The 20,182-nt window shown below is 39.0% G+C and overlaps 1 protein-coding gene across 4 annotated transcripts in view; it reads right to left on the bottom strand.

The window, feature by feature from the left end:
* The window catches only part of MLLT3 (MLLT3 super elongation complex subunit), a 223,675-nt gene that overhangs the window by 48,028 nt on the left and 155,465 nt on the right, over nucleotides 1–20,182 (bottom strand). For all 4 annotated transcript variants that reach the window (XM_030567652.1, XM_030567654.1, XM_030567653.1 and 1 more), the window contains one exon: nucleotides 5,512–6,114. In XM_030567652.1, the coding sequence (XP_030423512.1) occupies nucleotides 5,512–6,114 (603 nt within the window). The remainder of the gene's footprint in view (nucleotides 1–5,511; nucleotides 6,115–20,182) is intronic.

Below are 20,182 nucleotides of genomic sequence, written 5' to 3' on the forward strand. Positions count from 1 at the left end.
GACTAATCTGTATGCCACCTGTAGGTTTTACCACAATTCTGCTCCCCTCCCTTTTCCACATCATTATGGGGCTGTATGGATTGTCAGGGATCCTAGGGACAGAATCCTGTCTTAAACAGGCATTCAGAACAGCCAGCTCTGCTTCTAGAGTTCCCCTTTGAAGGGGCACTACTAGCTGCCATGGGCAGTGAACAAAAGCAGCCTATAGACCTCTAAGTCTGAATTTCAGTAGTATTTTAATTTAATGTCAAGGTATCCCTCAGGTATTACACTACAATCACTGACAAGTGATAAACAGCACTGCAAATAGCTCTTGCGTCATGGAATCCTACTTTGTATTAAAAATGAATGCACCTGTGGATTTTAATTGGGATACTGAAAAAAGTCAGCTGCAGTAGGATCACAACAGCCAAGTTACAGAACACACATTCAGAATCATTAAGCACCATAAACTCTAAATGCTCATAATAGTGTCAGAAATCCCCAATTCCCATTCTACATAAATTGGGCTATAGAGCTCCCAAAGTAGCACACATTTCCTTGATTTCTATAGCTTTACAATCCCAACTTGTGTTACAGTAGCCTTCCTTTTTGCCTTAAATGCCTCTCTTAAGGGATAAAAGGAAAACTGACTGGCTGAAGAGTCAAATAATAATACTACATGCCTGAAGTAAAGGCTTATGCCTGCAGAATTTGAACTTTTGAAATGATTTCAGTTTATCTGTGAAGCTCTAGGTAACTGCTAAGTCTTAACAATGCTGAATCTTCTCTTCACATGTTTAAATTAATTTAGCTCAAGACTGACAACAAGCATGAGCAATTTCAGCCTTACACCTAATTTTTTTCAGAAAGTTATAAAGCCACTGGCAACAAGGATTTAGAATGAAAATCCCATCTCAACCATAGCTGTAACATTGCTAGTCCCATCCTATAAAGAGGATTCTGTTCAGCTATGTACCCTGCAAGTTTTACAGCCTTTGCATGCACATGGGGAACAGTCATTAAAAAGCCACTTTAGAAATAAAATAAAGACCTTCTCTGCTTGTGACAAGCTTCCATCATGTGAAAATCAAAAGCTGATGCCTCCACAGTGGGATATTTATTGCTGGTTCCAGACAGTTTAAACAGGGCTTTGAATAGGGTAGGGCAGAGCAGGCATACAACAAGCTAGAAGGAGAGTTAAAATAAAAATTCCACTTGGGTGGTTTGAAGAGTTCCTTTCCACACTATCCAGCATCTCTACCCCTACAGACAGTGTCGATACCCACTGAGATTCCTCTATTACCTTTAGGGAGTATTTTAATTCCCTTCTCCCTGCCTCCACCCATCTCCCCATAGAAGATGCTATCACAGACCGTTTACTAAGAGAAGTGATTAAAACTCTTATCTCAAAAGCTAAGTTGCACTTAAAAACAGATGAATGTGCAGGTTAGGCAAAAGTTTTCAGAAAAATGCCCAATTTTTTTTTAATTAGTCTTCGGTCACTTCACTGTTCTAAGTTCAGTTTTCTTCTGAAGAGGAATGATTCTTGAAAATAATTCAGGATAGGTTAAGGAACCTTTTTCTTTAATGTTTTCTGCTTGGATTTTGCAATTAACTCTCATTTCTCCTACTCTAATTAGATATTTGAAGAAATCAAATTTTATCGGTATAATTTTTTTCTAACATACTAAGTAGAATGAGAATTACATAAGAACATAAGAAGGGCCATACTAGATCAGACCAAAGATCCATCTAGCCCAGTATCCTGTCTTCCAACAGTGGCCAATGCCAGGTGCCCCAGAGGGAATGAACAGAACAGATAATCAGAACAGAACAGATAATCATCAAGTGATCCATTCCTTATCGCCCATTCCCAGCTTCTGGCAAACAGAGGCTAGGGACTCCATCCCTGCCCATCCTGGCTAATAGCCATTGATCAACCTATCCTCCATGAATTTCTCCAGTTCTTTTTTGAACTCTGTTATAGTCTCGGCCTTTACAACATCCTCTGGCAAGGAGCTGCACAGCTTGACTGTGCGCTGTATGAAAAAATACTTCCTTTTGTTTGTTTTAAACCTGCTGCCTACATTTGGTGACCCCTAGTTCTTATTGGATCACTATATTATACATGTTAGAGGCATACAGAAATGCACATAAGCATGTCAGAAGTGTAAAAACAAAAACAACGTAATGAAAGGGAAAACCGCTAGCACTCAGGGGAGACTGGCCTATCTCAAAAACCAAAAGGAATAGTGTTAGAGTAAAGGAGAGAAAAGGGGAAGCTCTTCTTTCTCCTCTCTCTTCTTTCCTCCATTTGCAGAGCTTTTCCCCCTCAGATAGTGAGGTGAAGACAATCCACTATTAAGCCAACCAACCACCCTACAGATAAGCTGCAGGACAGCCCACCTGCCACCACCACAGCTACTGCTGTCGAATAACTACCAGGTGGAAGGATTATTTAAGAGCCTCTATACAATGCTAGGGAATGGGTTTAAGAATGGTGGGTCAAAGATTGAAGGAAGGATGGCTAGGGGTTTGGGTGGTAATGGGAGAAAGGACTAATGGATTTTGGCCAAGAATGTGGGACGTGGGTCATATTTTGCCCATGGATGGTAACATAGAGCAGCAGTTGACATAGACAGTTTTTGAGCTTGCTCCTTTTTGGAGTTTTGACAGCACATCACTAATCTGGTATCAGAAACATACAATATTTTATAAATGCTGGCCTAACTATTTATGTGCAGGAATATTCTGGCATTATCTCCTTTCATTGCCTCAGACACCTCCAAATGAGCCAGGTTACTAGACCTCTTCATTATCAGTTCCTCTGAGCAGTGCTCTTCTGCCCACTCCCCACCAAGAAAGCATGGACACTACATTTTTATGAAGATCATATATATTAATCATGCTATCCCAGCCACGAGCATTACCAATGAATTCAAGTGTACAGAGTTACCAGAAAACTGCTGTACAATACTCTCAGACACGAATAATTACATCTGCCATGCCTCTTAAAACAAACCAAAAAAAACCCAACAAAAACAAAAACAAGATATATTCCCATTCACCAAAATACAGCCAACAACAAAAAATAGCTCATACTTTGAGCTGGACTGAACTGCTAAAAGTTTGCTATGATTTACCTGTCTTCCTTCCATTTTGGAATGTTAATGTACAATTCTGGGGATGATGTAGGTTATATGATGGCAAACTCCTTGACAAGCTATAAAGATACCCAAATGCCCATAAACTATCAGTATGTAAACCAACTGGGATATCATTTTAAAACAAAGTAACCAGCATAATATATGTCTAACTGTAACAAAAAAAACCTCCTTGATTGTGGTGAGCATATAAATCCACTTCACATCTAACACATATGATTCCTTGTAAATAAATCCATGAATTACTGCAGCAATTCATATTCATCAGTTTTTAAAAAGCTTAAACACAAGCCACTCACAAAGTTGTTTTTTCACTCCCAGTCTGTGTCACTGTAGCCACATCTCAACTATCTTGCCATTACCTGCTGGATGCCTTCCACTCAGCTTCAATTTTGCTTGGCCAAAATGGAACTTCCCTATCTTTCCTCTAGAGCCCTCTTCTGGGTCACTGTTGACAACAGTGTCATTCTTCCCATCTGTCAAGACTGTAAGCTTGGGTCATCTTTGATTCTCTCTTACCCCATATATCTAGGCTGTTTCCAAATCTTACTGCTGCTTCTTCCATATTATCCTTCCTATCCCACTAGCCCACAGCTGAAACTTTTATCTCCTGCTTTGATTACTGTAAGCTCTTCCTCAACACTCACTTCACATTCTGATCCATATCAACTGGAGCTACTGAAGACCAGGTTTCTTTGTCAGTCTCTCCAACCACTGCCCTCTTTAAATCCCTCCACTGGCTCTGCTTCTTCCACTATATCAAGTTCAAGTTTCTCTGCCTGACCTTCAAGACCCTTCAGACTTCGTCTCTCTGATCTTATCCACTTGTTTTTGTTACTCATAGATATTCTGTTCAGCCAAAGACACCAACCTTGACCACCCACTTGTCTGCTCATTCCCACAAACATCTTCATCCTTACTTCAACACCACCCCGTTACGTGTGCATTGTTCTCCTTGATATCTGAATTGATCATTCCTCCTTTTAATCCCTTCTCCAGGCCAACTTCAGCTGTGACAACAACAAGAAAGTAGCCAATGTTAATTGGCAAGACTCAGGGCAATTGGAAAATAATGCTATTTGTGTAATTTAAAAAACTAAAAAAAAGTTGCAAATATAAATATAGAAATATACCACTATACCACATATATAAAGTGTATATATTTAATTGTCTCCCTCCCTACCCGTCTTTGTATATTACTTCTGTTATTACTATGTAAACTCTTTGGGGGCAGAGACTTTGTCTACCTCAACATCTGTACAGCAGAGAGCACAACCTCTGATTCTGACTGTGGTCTCTGGGTGCTGCTGGAATATAAATATTTACTACCAACTTAACATCTAAACAGCTCTCTAGTGACCCAAATGCTATCACTCAAGTATCATGTAGAAGTGCAAACAAAAGCTAGCAAGCAGCAATGGATCTGCACTTTTGAAAGCGAAAGAAGGTGAGAAGAGGAGCACTAGTAGTTACCATTCCCTCTACCCCAACCCAGAAATGCCCATTGATACTGAAGTGGCTGTCTCTCTAGTACTATTACATAATGCTATTATATAACTTCTTACAGAAATATCCTTTCAGTGAAATCACAACAATCTTCAGTGGCTCATTATAGAGCTTTTTTTCCCCATGGAGAAAAAAAAATCTGTGTTACAAAAAGCTATGCTTTAATCAGGACACGAATGTTCTCAACATTGTTATTAGTAAGAAGGGAATGTGTGTAGATTACTGCACCATACACTTGCCCTCTGCAAACAGCATATTGGCAGCAATTATACTTTAACATTTCTTTTATTCACATCTCGATAACTAATAGAACAAATATTTTATTCACATTTCAGTAACTAATAGAACCTACCACAGAGTTTTCTTGCCTCAATACAAATCCTCATCACAGAGCATGAAAAAATCCTTACAATCCAATCTCTCACAAAAGGTGAAATTGGTTTCAATAAATTGATAAGTCATTGTTAATTCCAGACATTTTACATAAATCTAGTAAATAATCTATAAATAGGTGCCCGCCGAGGCGTCTAAGTGCACCTGCATACTGGCCGGCGGACGAGCATCCACCGAAATGCCGCTGAAATTTGGTGGCAAACAGCATCATTCGGAGGCATTGCCGCTGAAATGCAGCCAAAATTATAATGTCAACAAGTTGATGAGCCAAGTGACAATACAACCAAAACATCTAAACATTTAAATAGCCAACAGTTAACATCCATGATTTTGCATAATTTACAAAAGATCTAAAAGCCCATTTAGAATCCACAGATATAACAAAGTTGCCTGAAAGAAATAAAAAAAAGGAAGAAAAATATGGAACAGAACCCAAAACAGGGAAACAAAAACAAGAGATACTTACTTCAGATTTGGAGGACATGTTTTCCTCCATGTCAGAGTCATTGGGATCCACAATATCATCAAATGGTGGTAAAGTAGGCTTTTTCTTCTCCAGTGTCTCACTTTCCATTTTGACTTTCCCCATCTTAAGATGAGATTTATCCCTTATTTGTTTTTTGTCAGAAGAACAAGTAAGTATTAGGGAGGGAGCACTAGAAAAACTTCGAAATAAAGCCTCCGAACTACTTTTTTTCCTTTTTTTGGCAGTAAGTTCCTCAGAATCTGTAGTAGGTGGCCTTTTTGTAGGGGCTTTCTTTTCTTGCTGCTGTCCACCTGTTATAGTAAGAATGCTATTTTCAGATTTTGGCTCCTTGGACATGGGTTTGGGTTCCTTGAAGGCCATCTTAGGAACTGTTTTTTCATCTTTCAGTGGTTTGTTTTCTTTGGGTTTCTTAGAGGATTCTTTGGAAGATTTGTTGTGTTCCCTGGAAGGTTCTTTGAAGGCACTTTTATGTTCTTTTGAGTCTTTAGACGGTTTTTCCTTGTGCTCCTTTGTTAATTTATGGGGCTTTGAAAAACTGTTACTACTGCTGCTGCTGTTTGTGTTTATATTCTTATTGGGGTCCTGCAACAAGGATAAGCACAGAGGAGATTTAAAACAACAAAAACAGTATGAACACAAGATTTAACCTAAACACTTGGATTACAAACTGTAGAATTTGTTCACTCTTAGAATACATTCATAGGTTAAAACAATTCTTCTAGGTTCCCCCTTTTAAAACATTGGCAATCTTTGTCCTTTGAAAAAACTGATCTTATATTAAGAAACACATGGCTGGTTTATTTTAAAAGATAAATACAGTACCTCAGTGGTTTTAAAAGGTGCACTTTTTCACTGAGTTGTAGTACAATAAGATCTAAGACACTGCAGAATGATCCTCTAAATTGTTTGGCAGGTAGTTAGGGCAATTTTAACTTCTGAACAAAGGGTTTAAGTAGTATAAATGAGAAGAGCACATAAAAAGAAAGTTCAGGAATTTCTAATAAAAAATGTCCAGTGTGAAAAGCAAAACAGTTATGACAACAAGGCAGGTAAGGAACCTCTACTTTACAGCACAACTACAAACATGTGAGGGTCAAAACTCACGTTGCCCCCATAACATTTCAAGCAAGATCCTATGTTCTCCCTAACTTTTTCCACAGTTCATTTCTCATACAGAATGATATATCAGTGGATAATTCCTAAAACCCATCTGGCTACCCAGTATTTTAATGAAGTCTTCTTCGCTTCAAACTCCTGGTAGGGGAAAAAACGCTGTGAAGTAGATTGTGCTAGCGGAAGAAAACCTTTACCTGGTTCCACTTTCTCATACTGCTGTTTACTTTTTCCTGTGTTTTGTTTATGTTGGGTATTTCCTTATGTTTTTAATTACACCGTTGATAATGGCACTAAGCTTTTGAGCTGTTCTTATGTTTAAGTAGTCCTACCAAACAAGCAAATGGCAGATATGGTGTGCGAGGTGCGTCTTAGCCCAAGTTTGCCATTGTAAAAATCTTAAAGGCCAAACATATCGCAGAGCCAGCATCTTTCAAATAAAAAGCGACAAAGAGTCCTGTGGCACCTTATAGACTAACAGAAGTATAGGAGCATAAGCTTTCATGGGTGAATACCCACTTCAGCATGCATCTGACAAAGTGGGTATTCACCCACGAAAGCTTATGTTCCTATACATCTGTTAGTCTATAAGGCGCCACAGGACTCTTTGTCACTTTTTACAGACCCAGACTAACACGGTTACCCCTCTGATACCTGACATCTTTCAAGAGGTACCAACAGTAAGTGAACCACATTCTGAACCACTAAAAATGCTATTTCTGGGACTTCTCATTACATATGATCTGACCCCATTGTTTCTGGCCTGATTTTCAGAAGGTGCTGACCTCACCAGCAGCTCACATTGATAGAGCGCTAAGAACCTCCGAAAAATCATTCATTCCAGAGATGTTAACACCTAATGTTTACAGTAGTTATCCTCAGAAACAAGTTTATTTTTACTGAACTAGTAATTCTGAAAGAACAAAACCCATTTTTCCAATGAGTAACATATGCTCAAAGTAAGGCTAATTATTTTCCTATAGGTTGATTACACAATATTATCTTAAAGTAAACATTTTATTCAAATTTTCTAAATCTTAAACAGATTTTGATGATGAAATGCATACAATTCAATTGACTGCATACAGTTCTCAAACTGCCAGGGAATTTCCTTTCTCTATGGCAAAAATAAAAGTTTAAATGCTACAGACATTAAAAAGAATTTTAGAACTTCATGGAACCAAGGGGAGTTTTGGGTGTGCAAACAAAAAAAAAATCTACAAAATACTGTAACTTGGGGGTTATAAAATTATGATGTAAAATAGTGCATACACAGAATTTGTACACAAATAGGATTCATTTACTGACAACATGCACAATCATTCCAACATACTATAGTACTCTTTCCTTCTCCTGCTTAGAAAGCAACAATAGAACCTAGATGACAAGCAGTGAATTAAATCAGGAGGATCATCTAGCTCACAAACAGAAGAATTACTGGAACAGCACAATGGCCCAAATATTGTACTTAAATATATGGTCTCAAGCAGTGATCTCCACCAATTTTTTCAGTAAAAGAGGAAAAAACAGAGCACCTTAGCCACTGTGCAACACTATTTTGTGTGTGTGTGTGTGTGTGTGTGGCGGGGGGGGGGTTCTCTAACTGCCATCTGTCTCAAGGAGTTTTCACATTATAGCATGAGAATTGATAATCCTATTTTTTTCCCCACATGACTGTAACTGCCAGCACTGTTCTTACTAAGCATCTAATTCTTCTTTAAATCTTCCTATGCAAGTTACTTCAACAATATCCAGCAATAGTGAATTTCATAGATCAATCTATGGCTAAATTTGTAATGGATGGTTGCCTCAGTTGAATTATGCCAACTAAATTTCTGTGTTTAACCTGTATGGGTAGCTTGCTCCCAGTTATGATTGTCAGATACCTAAGCTTATTGCTATAAAAATATATTTGTAATGCTAATTGTGATGCTGGTAAACCAAGTGCCAGCTTTGGCCAAGACCATAGGTGTTAGCTAAAAACTGACAAGCTCATAGCTGGAAACCAAACCAGCTCATACATAGGTTAGTTTTGTTCAAAATAGGTATTAGTCATATAAGAATGTATTTAGTGTTTAGACTCTACCAAACGCCTGTAAATTGCTGCATGCGTTCATCTCATTTGTAATGTCTGTATTCCATGCTATTAAGAAATAGGTACATTTTAGTTTGTAGCTTTGAAAACGGTTTGTTCTCAACTTGTGAACCCAGCCATGGGAATCATCCCTCTCCCACCCCTCCATCCAGGAGGATTATCAGAAATTAAATGGGCAATTATAAAAGACAAAAGCTTTGTTCATTGCCTCATCCATCCATAGAGAAGTATGTGCAGAGGGCCTCGTCCCATCGGTTTTAATGCTGGAAGATGGAAATAAAAATAGCTGACATGAAGATTTTTCATCTCTTTGCTGTATGAACTCTCACAGGGCTAGAGAGACTCAACTGAGGCAGAGCCTGGGTCTGCCCTGAAAGACCTCTTGAATTGACAGATTACCACATCTCTGCTACCTTTGGGAATCACAGATAACTCACTTGTGTGTATATGCTTACTGTAATCTGTAAATAAATAATTCATTTCCCCATGTAAATAACCTTTAATTAGTTCATTATAGAAATGGCAACAGGTGTTCTCTTTGGCCTGTGATCTCAGATGCAAATTGATCTGGGGTAAGTGACTGGTCTGTTAGGACTTGAAGCAATCTCAGCATTTGTGATTTTTGGTCTAAGTGACCATTTATCACTAAGTCCACTTGCCTGGGTGAAAGATAGTGTGGTTTGTAATATTGGTTTGGTTTGACTCAGGAGTGGAGATCAATGTAGCCACTGATATCTCAGTGAACAAAATATTTAAAAGACATCATTAAAATCTTCTTGAAATTTTGGAAGTCAAGGAGAGCTTGCTAAATAAGAGCTATGTGTAGACACTGGTGCATATTTGCCAATTAGAATAGTATAAGTGTTGTAAAGAAAATTTTGTTGCTGAGAATGGGAACTACCACAAAGTTAAAGGGAAAGCTTAGGCTTTGGCCTTAATTTGGTTGAATTAGCATTCACTCAAGCCCCATTCAAGTTGCCAAGCCAATGGCGTACCTGCTGTGGAGAACTGGGAAATTTCTGGGGGGGTTTAAATGAAAGAATGAGACACTCAGTATCTCCCCCTCACATTGTATTGTTATTCACCAGGGTGAAGGAGTTGACGTCTCTCTCTTCTAATGGGAAGAAACAAGAGATCTGAGACCCTAGAAGCATGGAAACTTCAAAGACTATTACATTTGGATATGTCAGATGCTGTGGGGGTACATGGAATATTCAAAGACTTTAGTATCAACAAATGCTCTAAGTCTTTGTCTTCCTGGCTCACAGGATGGTTTTGGGGAACCAGGAGTCCCTTGGAGTTTATTAATGCAAAGTCACTGTGCTGGTTATACAGCTACACAGCCTTTTGAAGCATTGCCTGGTTTTATCTGTTTCAGAATGAGTGGGGAAAAAATAGTCCCCTAACTGTATAAAGTGTCAGCCTGAACTGATTCTGTGACCCTCACTTGATCCACAAACTGACAGGAGACTTTAACCAACAGGACAAAAGCCTACTATAAGAGTTTGAAGGATTTTTGAAAGTTACCATGGTCTCCATATGGAAGATGGGCACAACTGGTAAGTTTAACATGAATGTAGACCATTTATTGTTTTGTTGTAGGTTTTCTCTGTAATGCTTTTGTCCTAAATAAATGAATTGTGCTTCACGAAAGCTGACTGGTCATCGGTAAACACTGTCAAAGCCCTTGAGAAACATCAGAATAGCAGGCACTAAAGTATGATCAGACCTGCTGGAATAAACACAACCCTAAAACACTATTCTGGAGGGAGAAGAACACGAGTTCCTGCCCCACAGAGTGCTCTTCAAGGGACAGAAGTGCAATTAAACCTGGAACTGATATATCTACAATTCCCTGATCTTTATATCACATATATAAAAATTATGCATTTAACTATATAACTATGTTGTTTTTCGTCAGTTGGTGTTCATTCACCCTTCTCTACTGATAAGCATCTGTTTTTTTGAGGGGGAGGTTTCCCGGGAGTTGGGGTGGGAACCCTCCTGCCTATCTGTAGCTGTGGTTTATTTGGCTGCCTTACACTGCCACATGTTTACAATGAGGAAGAGGGAAACATTTAATTTTTGTGAACTGCTGTTGAAGTAACCACAATTCAGAATGTGACAGCAGCAGAACATGAGAAATGCAATGAGCAAACTAGGGTCACAGTAACCCACAATCTATATTGAGGTTGACTAATTTTAAAAATATAGTTTGTAGAACTGCTCTGAAAACAGGAGTTGGCCTTTCAAAGAGAACTTGTGTCAGTTAGATGGGATGTTAGAGCAAGGTACCTGTATTCTGTTGTGGAGCTATACTTGTTATCTAATTAGCAAGACACTGACAGAAAACTCTTCAGGACTTGTCTAATCTTTATGTTTAGGCTGTGCCCATCAGTGTAGGAACTGAGACTATGTCTACAATGCCCCACAGTTTGGACTACAGGGTGTGAACAGAAGTGTGCATTGAAGTGCTGCACTCCAACTCCCCCATGTGGATGCTGCAGGTGTGAACATTAATGTAGTCCTGTTTGCAGGGCTGGCTCCAGGCCCCAGCGTACCAAGCGCGTGCTTGGGGCAGCATGCCACGGGGGGTGCTCTGCCGGTTGCCGAGAGGGCGGCAGGCAGCTCCGGTGGACCTCCCCCAGGCATCCCTGCGGAAGGTCCGCTGGTCCCGCAGCTCCAGTGGAGCATTCACAGGCATGCCTGCAGGAGGTCCACCAGAGCTACGGGACCGGTGAGTGGCAGAGCGCCTCCCGTGGGGTGCCGCAGTGCTTGGGGCGGCGAAATGGCTAGAGCCGGCCCTGCCTGTTTGAAAATGAACACGTTGACGCAAACTAAATTATCTTTAAATGTGTGCCTGCAGCATCCACGCTGCAATGTAGAATTTTGCTGTGCACTGCTATTCATTCCCTCATAGCTTGAACTTGAGGCTGTGTAGAAAAGGTGTAATGTCTTTCAAATATTAGAACTATGAAATAGCAACCTCTCTCTTCCTCCTCATAGATGTAAGGGGAAGAGGAACTGTTAATTGTTTTGTTTTTAATGTTTGCATTTTTGTTATTTAAAATATTTTATTTAGTTTTGTGACATTTTAAAAAAACCTATCTAGAGCTTTCCTCAAACAATAAGTAAAAAATACAGTAATAGTACATGCATAAACACAGCAGCCACCATAACACCAGAAAATAATCTCCAAAAGCCTAAGAAGAAACTTGGGGATGGGGAACAATAAGAGACTGACCCACAAGACAGACTTTTTCATGGGTATATATTTAAAAACAAAACAAAAAACTGGTATTGCCAAGCCTTCAGAGCCAGCAGTAAGGAGTCCAAACATTAGAGTTGGCCAAAAAATTTCTGATTAGAAATATTTTTCCACTGGAAAATGGCAATTCCTCAAAATCTAATCAATTTCCTACACAATGGAAAATTTGGCCTCTGCCCAGCTCTACCAACCATAAATAAAATGTGGCTGAGATAGGAAATTAAATAGTCTAGCTGAGAAGACGGTTCTCTATGAATGCATTCTCACTGTGGGTCTAAACCACACTAGTATTTTAAATATATTAGACAGATTTTGAAACTTCCTGATCCAAGTATCAAATTATTATGCACTCTACTAATCGTAGAACTGGAAGAGGCCTTGAGAGGTCATCTAGTCCAGTCCCCTGCATTCGTGGCAGGACTAAGTATTATCTAGACCATCCCTGTCAGGTGTTTGTCTAACCTGCTCTTAAAAATTTCCAATTATGGAGAGTCCACAACCTCCCTAGGCAATTTATTCCAGTGCTTAGCCACCCTGACAGTTAGGAAGTTTTCCTAATGTCCAACCTAAACCTCCCTTGCTGCAATTTAAGTCCATTGCTTCTTGTCCTGTTCCCAGAGGTTAAGAACAATTTTTCTCCCTCCTCCTTGCCACCACCTTTTATCTACTTGAAGGCATGTACTTGTAGCATACTAATGAAAGATAAGTGCCTTTAAACACTAAGCAGTAAATAAAATCTATTACTCCCCTTAACAATTCTGATGACATTTGAATGTTTGAAGGTAAGGCACTTCCCCACTTGTCATGCCACTAATTAAAACAAAAACATTAATCATTCCTGATTTTAGTCAAGACCATTTTCCTGGAGTTTTGAAGTGTGTGCGCGCGTAAAGCCTAAGTTCTATGTGAAACAAAACACAAAGGCAAGATCTAGTGATTAGTGCAGTTTTTAATATTTCATGTGGAGGGCCAGAGTCTGATTCTTAGTTGTGTTCTTTCATGTCTTGGCCAACAAAGGGCCAGGGTGATGTCCTCAATAGGGGTGTCTGGAAAATAAGAATTCCATTTCATAAGAAAGGTTTCAAAATTTGTCTTTTTTTCTGGTCTGAATCAGAGAGAGCAGGGACTTGAATCTGGATCTCCCACATCTCAGGTGAGTGCCTAATAACTGAGCTACAAGATAATTCCTACACTGCAATGTCAGCCCAGGATCAGTAGAACTCAAGTTACCAGACCCCGTGTTTATTAACCTAAGGCTTCAGCATCTACACACATTTGTAACTGAAGTTTAGGAATTGTTGAACCCTAGATCCCAACCTGGGTTCCAGCATCTAGGCTGCATTATGTGGGTCTAAGGGCTTGTTCACACTTACCAGGGGATCGATGCATGGTGATTGATGATGCGTCAACAGTCAATTTAGCGGATCTAGTGAAGACCTGCTAAATCGACCACAGATCTCTCTCCTGTCAACTCCTGTACACGATCTGAACGAGACACACAAGGGGAGTCGATGGGAGAGCATCTCCTATCAACATAGCGTAGTGTGGATCCCGCGGTAAGTAGATCTAAGTACATCAACTTCAGCTACATTATTCATGTAGCTGAAGTTGTGTAACTTGGATCGATCTCCCCCTGTAGTGTAGACAAGGCATGAGTTCAACCAACTATAATCCAGACTTCCTAGCACTCTCCCAAAATGTGGCTGCTCGAGCTCTTTGTTGGTGGTGCAGTGTGGGAAAACTTGACTACCCAGGGGACAAAGAAAGCCTGTGGGATTGTGGATTACTTTTGGCAGACCGCCAGAGCATGCGTCCTGTGAGGCTGCATCTACACTGCAAAGCAACAGGGCTTGATCCTGGGTCTTTTCTTGACACCTGTGAAATAGGTCTTGGAGAGTTGAGGGATTCAGTAGTATGGAAACCCAGCCCAGCAGCCCTTGCTGGGTTTTAAAAGAAACAAGTCCCCAGTTTAAAATTATCTTCTAAAACCAGGAATTTGATGTGCTTATTGAAACCATGGTATCAACATTATGCTCACCATAGATAAATTTGGCTCCACATTCATGAATGTAAAGAATTACATCAACCACTAGGACAGCCCCTCACTACAACTCAGATTCACTCTCACCTAAGTGTGATACATTCTTATCAACCACCACCCCTTGTGCAATCACTCTACATGACTCAACGACAGCTGGAAGAAAACAGCATGGGAGGCACAAAATTTCATGGGAAACAATAGTATTTTCATTCATCACATTCAATTAATATATAAGAATTAATTAAATAACTGGGCATACTGGCAGAGATACATGAAAGTTCACCCATACTCTGTGTTGTATATATCGTAGTACAAACACATATACTTTTAAATGTATTTCCTTTTTTAAAAAAAAAAACTAACAGTGTTCTGAAGCATTTGATTTTCCCTCCACTGCAGACAATAAAAGTAAGTAATAGATTCTGTTGCTGAAAGTGGCACATCAACTAAACCTTTCTTTCAAGTGATGATTGTAACATTTAGATTGTGGATTATTGGCTGATAATGTATTTACATACCACAGCTTACCTTTGCCTATCTGTCAAATATCTAGTTGAAACAACCCAAGTGAATCATTCTATACTTTCTTTGGTATCTTGTATGACAAACATCAAAAGGATAATTAATATAGAGATTACATGCTTGTTAAAATACCCGAGTAAATTAAATAAAGGTACACACATTTCTTCAAGAAACATAATCCCCTTGATATAGCAGGAGTAACAGATCTGTAAAAGAAATATTTGGGAGAGCATGATGCAGTCAGGAAGTACTTTTCATAACATATAGACTGTGGCAGCCAATAAAAGAGAAAGTGCCTAGAGACTTAATCACCACTAGGATTATAAGGCAAAGAGATGGGGGAAATGGAGGATCTAAAACAACTGTTGGTTCCCATGCAAAGGCACATCAATGACTTCATGTTGCAAAATGTAATCTCCCAGTTTGGTTAAATAGATGCCATAGGGCAAATGCCTTTTTATGAAAATGGTTTTAAAAGAACTCAAGCAGCAGATAGACATGATGAAGCTAGTTAGCAATTGAAGCAATTTTGGTTTACTACACTTAATTTAGTCATTAAATTGGCTATATTGGCACTACCAACCTAAACTAGTGTATTCTATGTTTTGTCTAGAAATTTAAGACAAGTGGTCATAAAACACACAATTTATTTCTAGGTGTAATAAAGTCATTACTTCAAATTGTATAGCTGTCTCCAAATAATCTGGAAACATTAAGGTAAGAACAGAGAGTTAGCCTCACAAATTTGCCTCCTGATCTTAGGGTTGTGGGGAGGCAAAGGATGTCAGGTGCAGGAGTTGTTTAGTTTCAGAAATTCAGGTTAAAAATTACTTCTGCCATTTTGTAATACTGAGCTTTTAATATAAATATTCCATTTTTGAATCTTGCTTAGCAGTATCGATCAATTTGGAAAGGCTTTAGTGTACAGCAGAGAGAATGTGCTAACACATCATACAGCAGAAGAAAAGAGGGTAGACAATTCCCTCTTAGGAGGGATACTTAATATTTTAGTGTCCCCTGCCCTGTTTTATTCACTACTGCTTGTAGTTTTTTCCCTAAAAAGTGTTTTCCCCTACTGATCGTTCATTTCACAGACCTTACTATCCTCTCTCTCTCCTAAAGCTTTCAACGAGGTTTGACTCATCTGGCAGATTGCATTATAGCCACAATGGCAGAAAAATAAAAACACATTTTGGAGCGGTGTTAGCTCACTGTGGCCAAAAAGCCAGCAGGGGGAGCACAAGACACTGTTTTTCTGCAGGCGACGAATTTAATGGCTACTGTTTTTAGAAAGTACATGGTATTACTCGGTGACTGATTCCAAAGGACTCTCCACAACAGATAATTATAAAATAGATTAAAATGTGGTTGTATAGTACTAGACATGCTCCTTGTATATTTTGCATATTTAAAAAAATGAAATGAAAAAATTGGTACAACACACTTAAGTAACATAATTATTATAAGCCCTGATTGAACAGGTCATGTGGGATATTTATATATTCCTAAAGCATCCAGAGTCTTTGAAAATGTACACATTAAAAAATGTTAAAGACAAGAAACTTATTTCTTTACCCAAACCCTTCCACATTCCTAAGAGTCAATCTCAGCTTCCAAATCAGAACATTTGACTACATAATGTTTGTCATATTAAATTATGTAAGGTAAGAGATACAGACACCCATGTTATTGAATCCATATTTCATAAGGAACATAAGGATGGCCATATTGGGTCAGATGAAAGGTCCATCTAGCCCAGAATCCTGTCTTCCAACAGTGGCCAACGCCAGGTGCCCCAGAGGGAATGAACAGAAGAGGTAATCATCAAATGATCCATCCCATTGCCCATACCCAGCTTCTGGCAAACAAACAGAGACTAGGAACATAATCCCTGCCCATCCTGGCTAACAGCCGTTGATGGACCTATCCTCCATGAATTTATCTGGTTTGGTTTTTTTTAACCCTGTTATAGTCTTGGCCTTGACAACAACTTCTGGCAAGGAGTTTCACAGTTTGACTGTGCATTGTGTGAAAAAATACTTCCTTTTGTTTGTTTTAAACCTGCTGCCTAGGACTCCTAGTTCCTGCGTTACTAGAAGGACTAAATAACACTTCCTTCTTTACTTTTGCCATACCAGTCATCTTTTTTCCAAGCTGAAAAGTCCCAGTTTTATTAATCTCTCCTCATATGGTAGCCATTCCATACTCCTAATCACTTTTGTTGCCCTTTTCTGAACCTTTTCCAATTCCAATAATTCTTTTTGAGATGGGGCAACCACATCTGCACGCAGTAGTCACAATGTGAGTGTACCATGGCTTTATATAGAGGTAATATGATATTTTCTGTCTATTATCTATCCCTTTCTTAATGATTCCCAACATTTTGTTCGCTTTTTTGACTGCCGTTGCACACTGAGTGAATGTTTTCAGAGAACTATTCACAAAGACTCCAAGATCTCTTTCTTGAGTGGTAACAGCTAATTTAGACCCCATCATTTTATATGTATTGTTGGGATTATATTTTCCAATGTACATTACTTTGCATTTATCAACATTGAATTTCATCTGCCATTTTATTGCCCAGTCACCCAGTTCTGAGAGATCCTTTTGTAGCTCTTTGCAGTCTGCCTGGGACTTAACTGTCTTGAGTAGTTTTTTATCATCTGCAAATTTTGCCACCTCACGGTTTACTCCTTTTTCCAGATCACTTATGAATATATTGAAATAGGACTAGGCCCAGTACAGACCCCTAGAGGACACCACTATTCACCTCTCTCCATTCTGAAAACTGACCATTTATTCCTATCCTGTGTTTCCTATCTTTTAAACAGTTACCAATCCATGAGAGTACCATCCCTCTTATCCCATGACTGCTTACTTTGCTTAAGAGCCTTTGCTGAGGGAACTTGTCAAAGTCTTTCTGAAAATCTAAAACACACTATATTCACTGGATCCCCCTTGTTCACATGCTTGTTGACCCTTTCAAAGAATCCTAGTAGATTAGTGAGGCATGATTTCCCTTTACAAAAACCACGTTGACTATTCCCCAACAAATAATGTTCATCTATGTGTCTGACAATTTTGTTCTTTATTATAGTTTCAATCAGTTAGACCGATACTGAAATCAGGATTACCGGCCTGTAATTGCCAGGGTCATCTCTGGAGCCCTTTTAAAAAACTGGCGTCACATTAGCTATCCTCCAGTCATTTGGCACAGAAGCTAATTTAAATGATAGGTTACAGACTACAGTTAGTAGTCCTGCAATTTCATATTTGAATTCCTTCAGAACTGTTGGATGTATACCATCTAGTCCTGGTGTCTTATTACTGTTTAGTTTATCAATCTGTTTGAAAACCTCCTGTAATGACACCTTAATCTGGGACAGTTCCTCAGATTTGTCATCTAAAAAGAATGGTACAGGTTTGGGAATCTTCTTCACATCCTCAATCATGAAGACTGATGCAAAGAATTTATTTAGTTTCTCGGCAATGGCCTTATTGTCCTTGAGTGCTCATTTAGCATGTCGATCATCCAGTGGCCCCACTGAAATGTTTATTGTAAACACACGGGAGTACTTATTTGATTAAAAACTCTTTCATTAGAATTATTATTCTCCCACCTTTCAAGAAAATACCTGTGTTTCCCTCTAATATTACTAAAGAGCACTTGTATAGTCATTTTCCACTGAAGATAAACAAGGGCAGAAAACATCCTTTTTAATGAAGACCTCATAAAACACTAATACATGTTAGAACAACAGGTTTCTATACACCAACAACTGTAAAAAAACAATAAGGGACCTGATAAAATAAATGTTAAATAAGTTACAAATATCTGCCAAAACAGCGATCTATATTGCCAGTTTACTGGATGAGAAATTTTAGAATTATTTTTAGACTGTATACTATTTGGGGCAGAGATTCTTCCAACTGGGCAGTACAGTTGTCCAATAGCACTTCTCACCCTTCCCTGCATTTTGGTTCCCTCTCCTTTTAATGTTCTTGCTAGCCTTATGATTTCAAGAATTTACCCCCTTATCTTGAATGCTTATGAAATCCCCTCCTACCTATACCACAACGTTACTCAGAGAAGCTATGGAAAGACGATCTCCCTACGCAGCTGTGACATACATTGTCTAGGTATCAAAATACAGCAACACTTATTGGACTGCATTTCATGGACCTACAGCCCAACAAACAATCTCAGTCCATCAACATCCTTTCAGGCACTATACTATATTTACAGAGTCTTTACACTTTGTACTCTGGAATTACTACAGTGATGGTGTCAAGGTTCCTTCCCCACTCTGAACTTTAGGGTACAGATGTGGGGGACCTGCATGAGAAGCTCTAAGCTCAATTACCAGCTTAGATCTAGTCTGGCTGCTACCATTCACAAGCACTCCCTTCCTCGGGTAGCCTTGAGAAACTTCACCGATTTCCTGGTGAACACAGATCCAAACCTCCTGGATCTTAAAACAAGGAGAAATTAACCATCCCCCATCCTTTCTCCCACCAACTCCTGGTGGACCCAGATCCAACCACCTTGGATCTAAAAACAAGGAAAAGTCAATCAGGTATTTAAAAAGAAAGCTTTTAATTAAAGAAAAGAAAGGTAAAAGAAAACCCTCTGGGAGAGATTAGCATACTAGCTACTCTCACAGACAATAGATTCAAAACACAGTGGATGTTCCCTGGGCAAAAACTTAGTACACCAATGAAAATACCCAAATACCCAGTTTGATCATACCTCTAATTGCACAAGACAGGTTACAAAGAAATAAACATAAACCTATTTATTCCTTTCTAAAATTTACTACTCTGATAAGAGATTGGTTCTTTGATCTTTTTCACTCCGGCTGAAACTGAAAACTAACAAAGGAAAAAACTCTCCTTCCTTTTGAAACATCTTGTCCCTCCATTGGTTCCACTGGTCAGGTGTCAAAGAGGCATTAACCCTTAACTATCTGTTTATGACAGATGGGCACTTTACTGAAGGGACAGTCAACAAACTTGACAGAAGTGAGATTTTTGACACCTGTTATTATTATTATATTGAAAGACGTTAGAGGAAAAACATTTTTAAAAATGTGAAGATTTGATCATAAAACCACAAAAATCTGCAAGAGAACTGAGGAACTTTTGCATACGAAAAATAAACCAGATTTCAAGTTGACCATCTCCATTTAAAGCACTTGATATGACGATTTCAGTGAAGCCAGAACTAAATTGCCAGGGCCACACATAACGTGGCAGAAGCTGCACAAACTTCCCTACACAGCTCTGTCAAGGCACTACCATCTTGACCTAAGGCAACTTTGTTATTCAAGTGATTTCAGAAGATTATGTTAGAGTAAGCAAGGTGTGATGGTTCTGTATTCCCACTTAGTCCCTTCTGATTTTGGGCAAGTGAACATTTAGTCAAAAACATCCATTTTTCTTCTTTGCACTCATAGGGTACTGCCTGTGAGCAATGCAATTCCTCCTTGAATAAACCTAACTAAGAGTGCTGTATAACAGTCTGAAGTTGGTGAGTGGGAAGCTAACATTCTTGGACTTCTAGGTTTAAATATTTACAGTTAAGACCCATTGTCAATTTCAATAGTACCCT

The sequence above is a fragment of the Gopherus evgoodei genome, chromosome 6 (assembly GCF_007399415.2).
Source record: "Gopherus evgoodei ecotype Sinaloan lineage chromosome 6, rGopEvg1_v1.p, whole genome shotgun sequence".
Taxonomy (NCBI): Eukaryota; Metazoa; Chordata; order Testudines; family Testudinidae; genus Gopherus; species Gopherus evgoodei.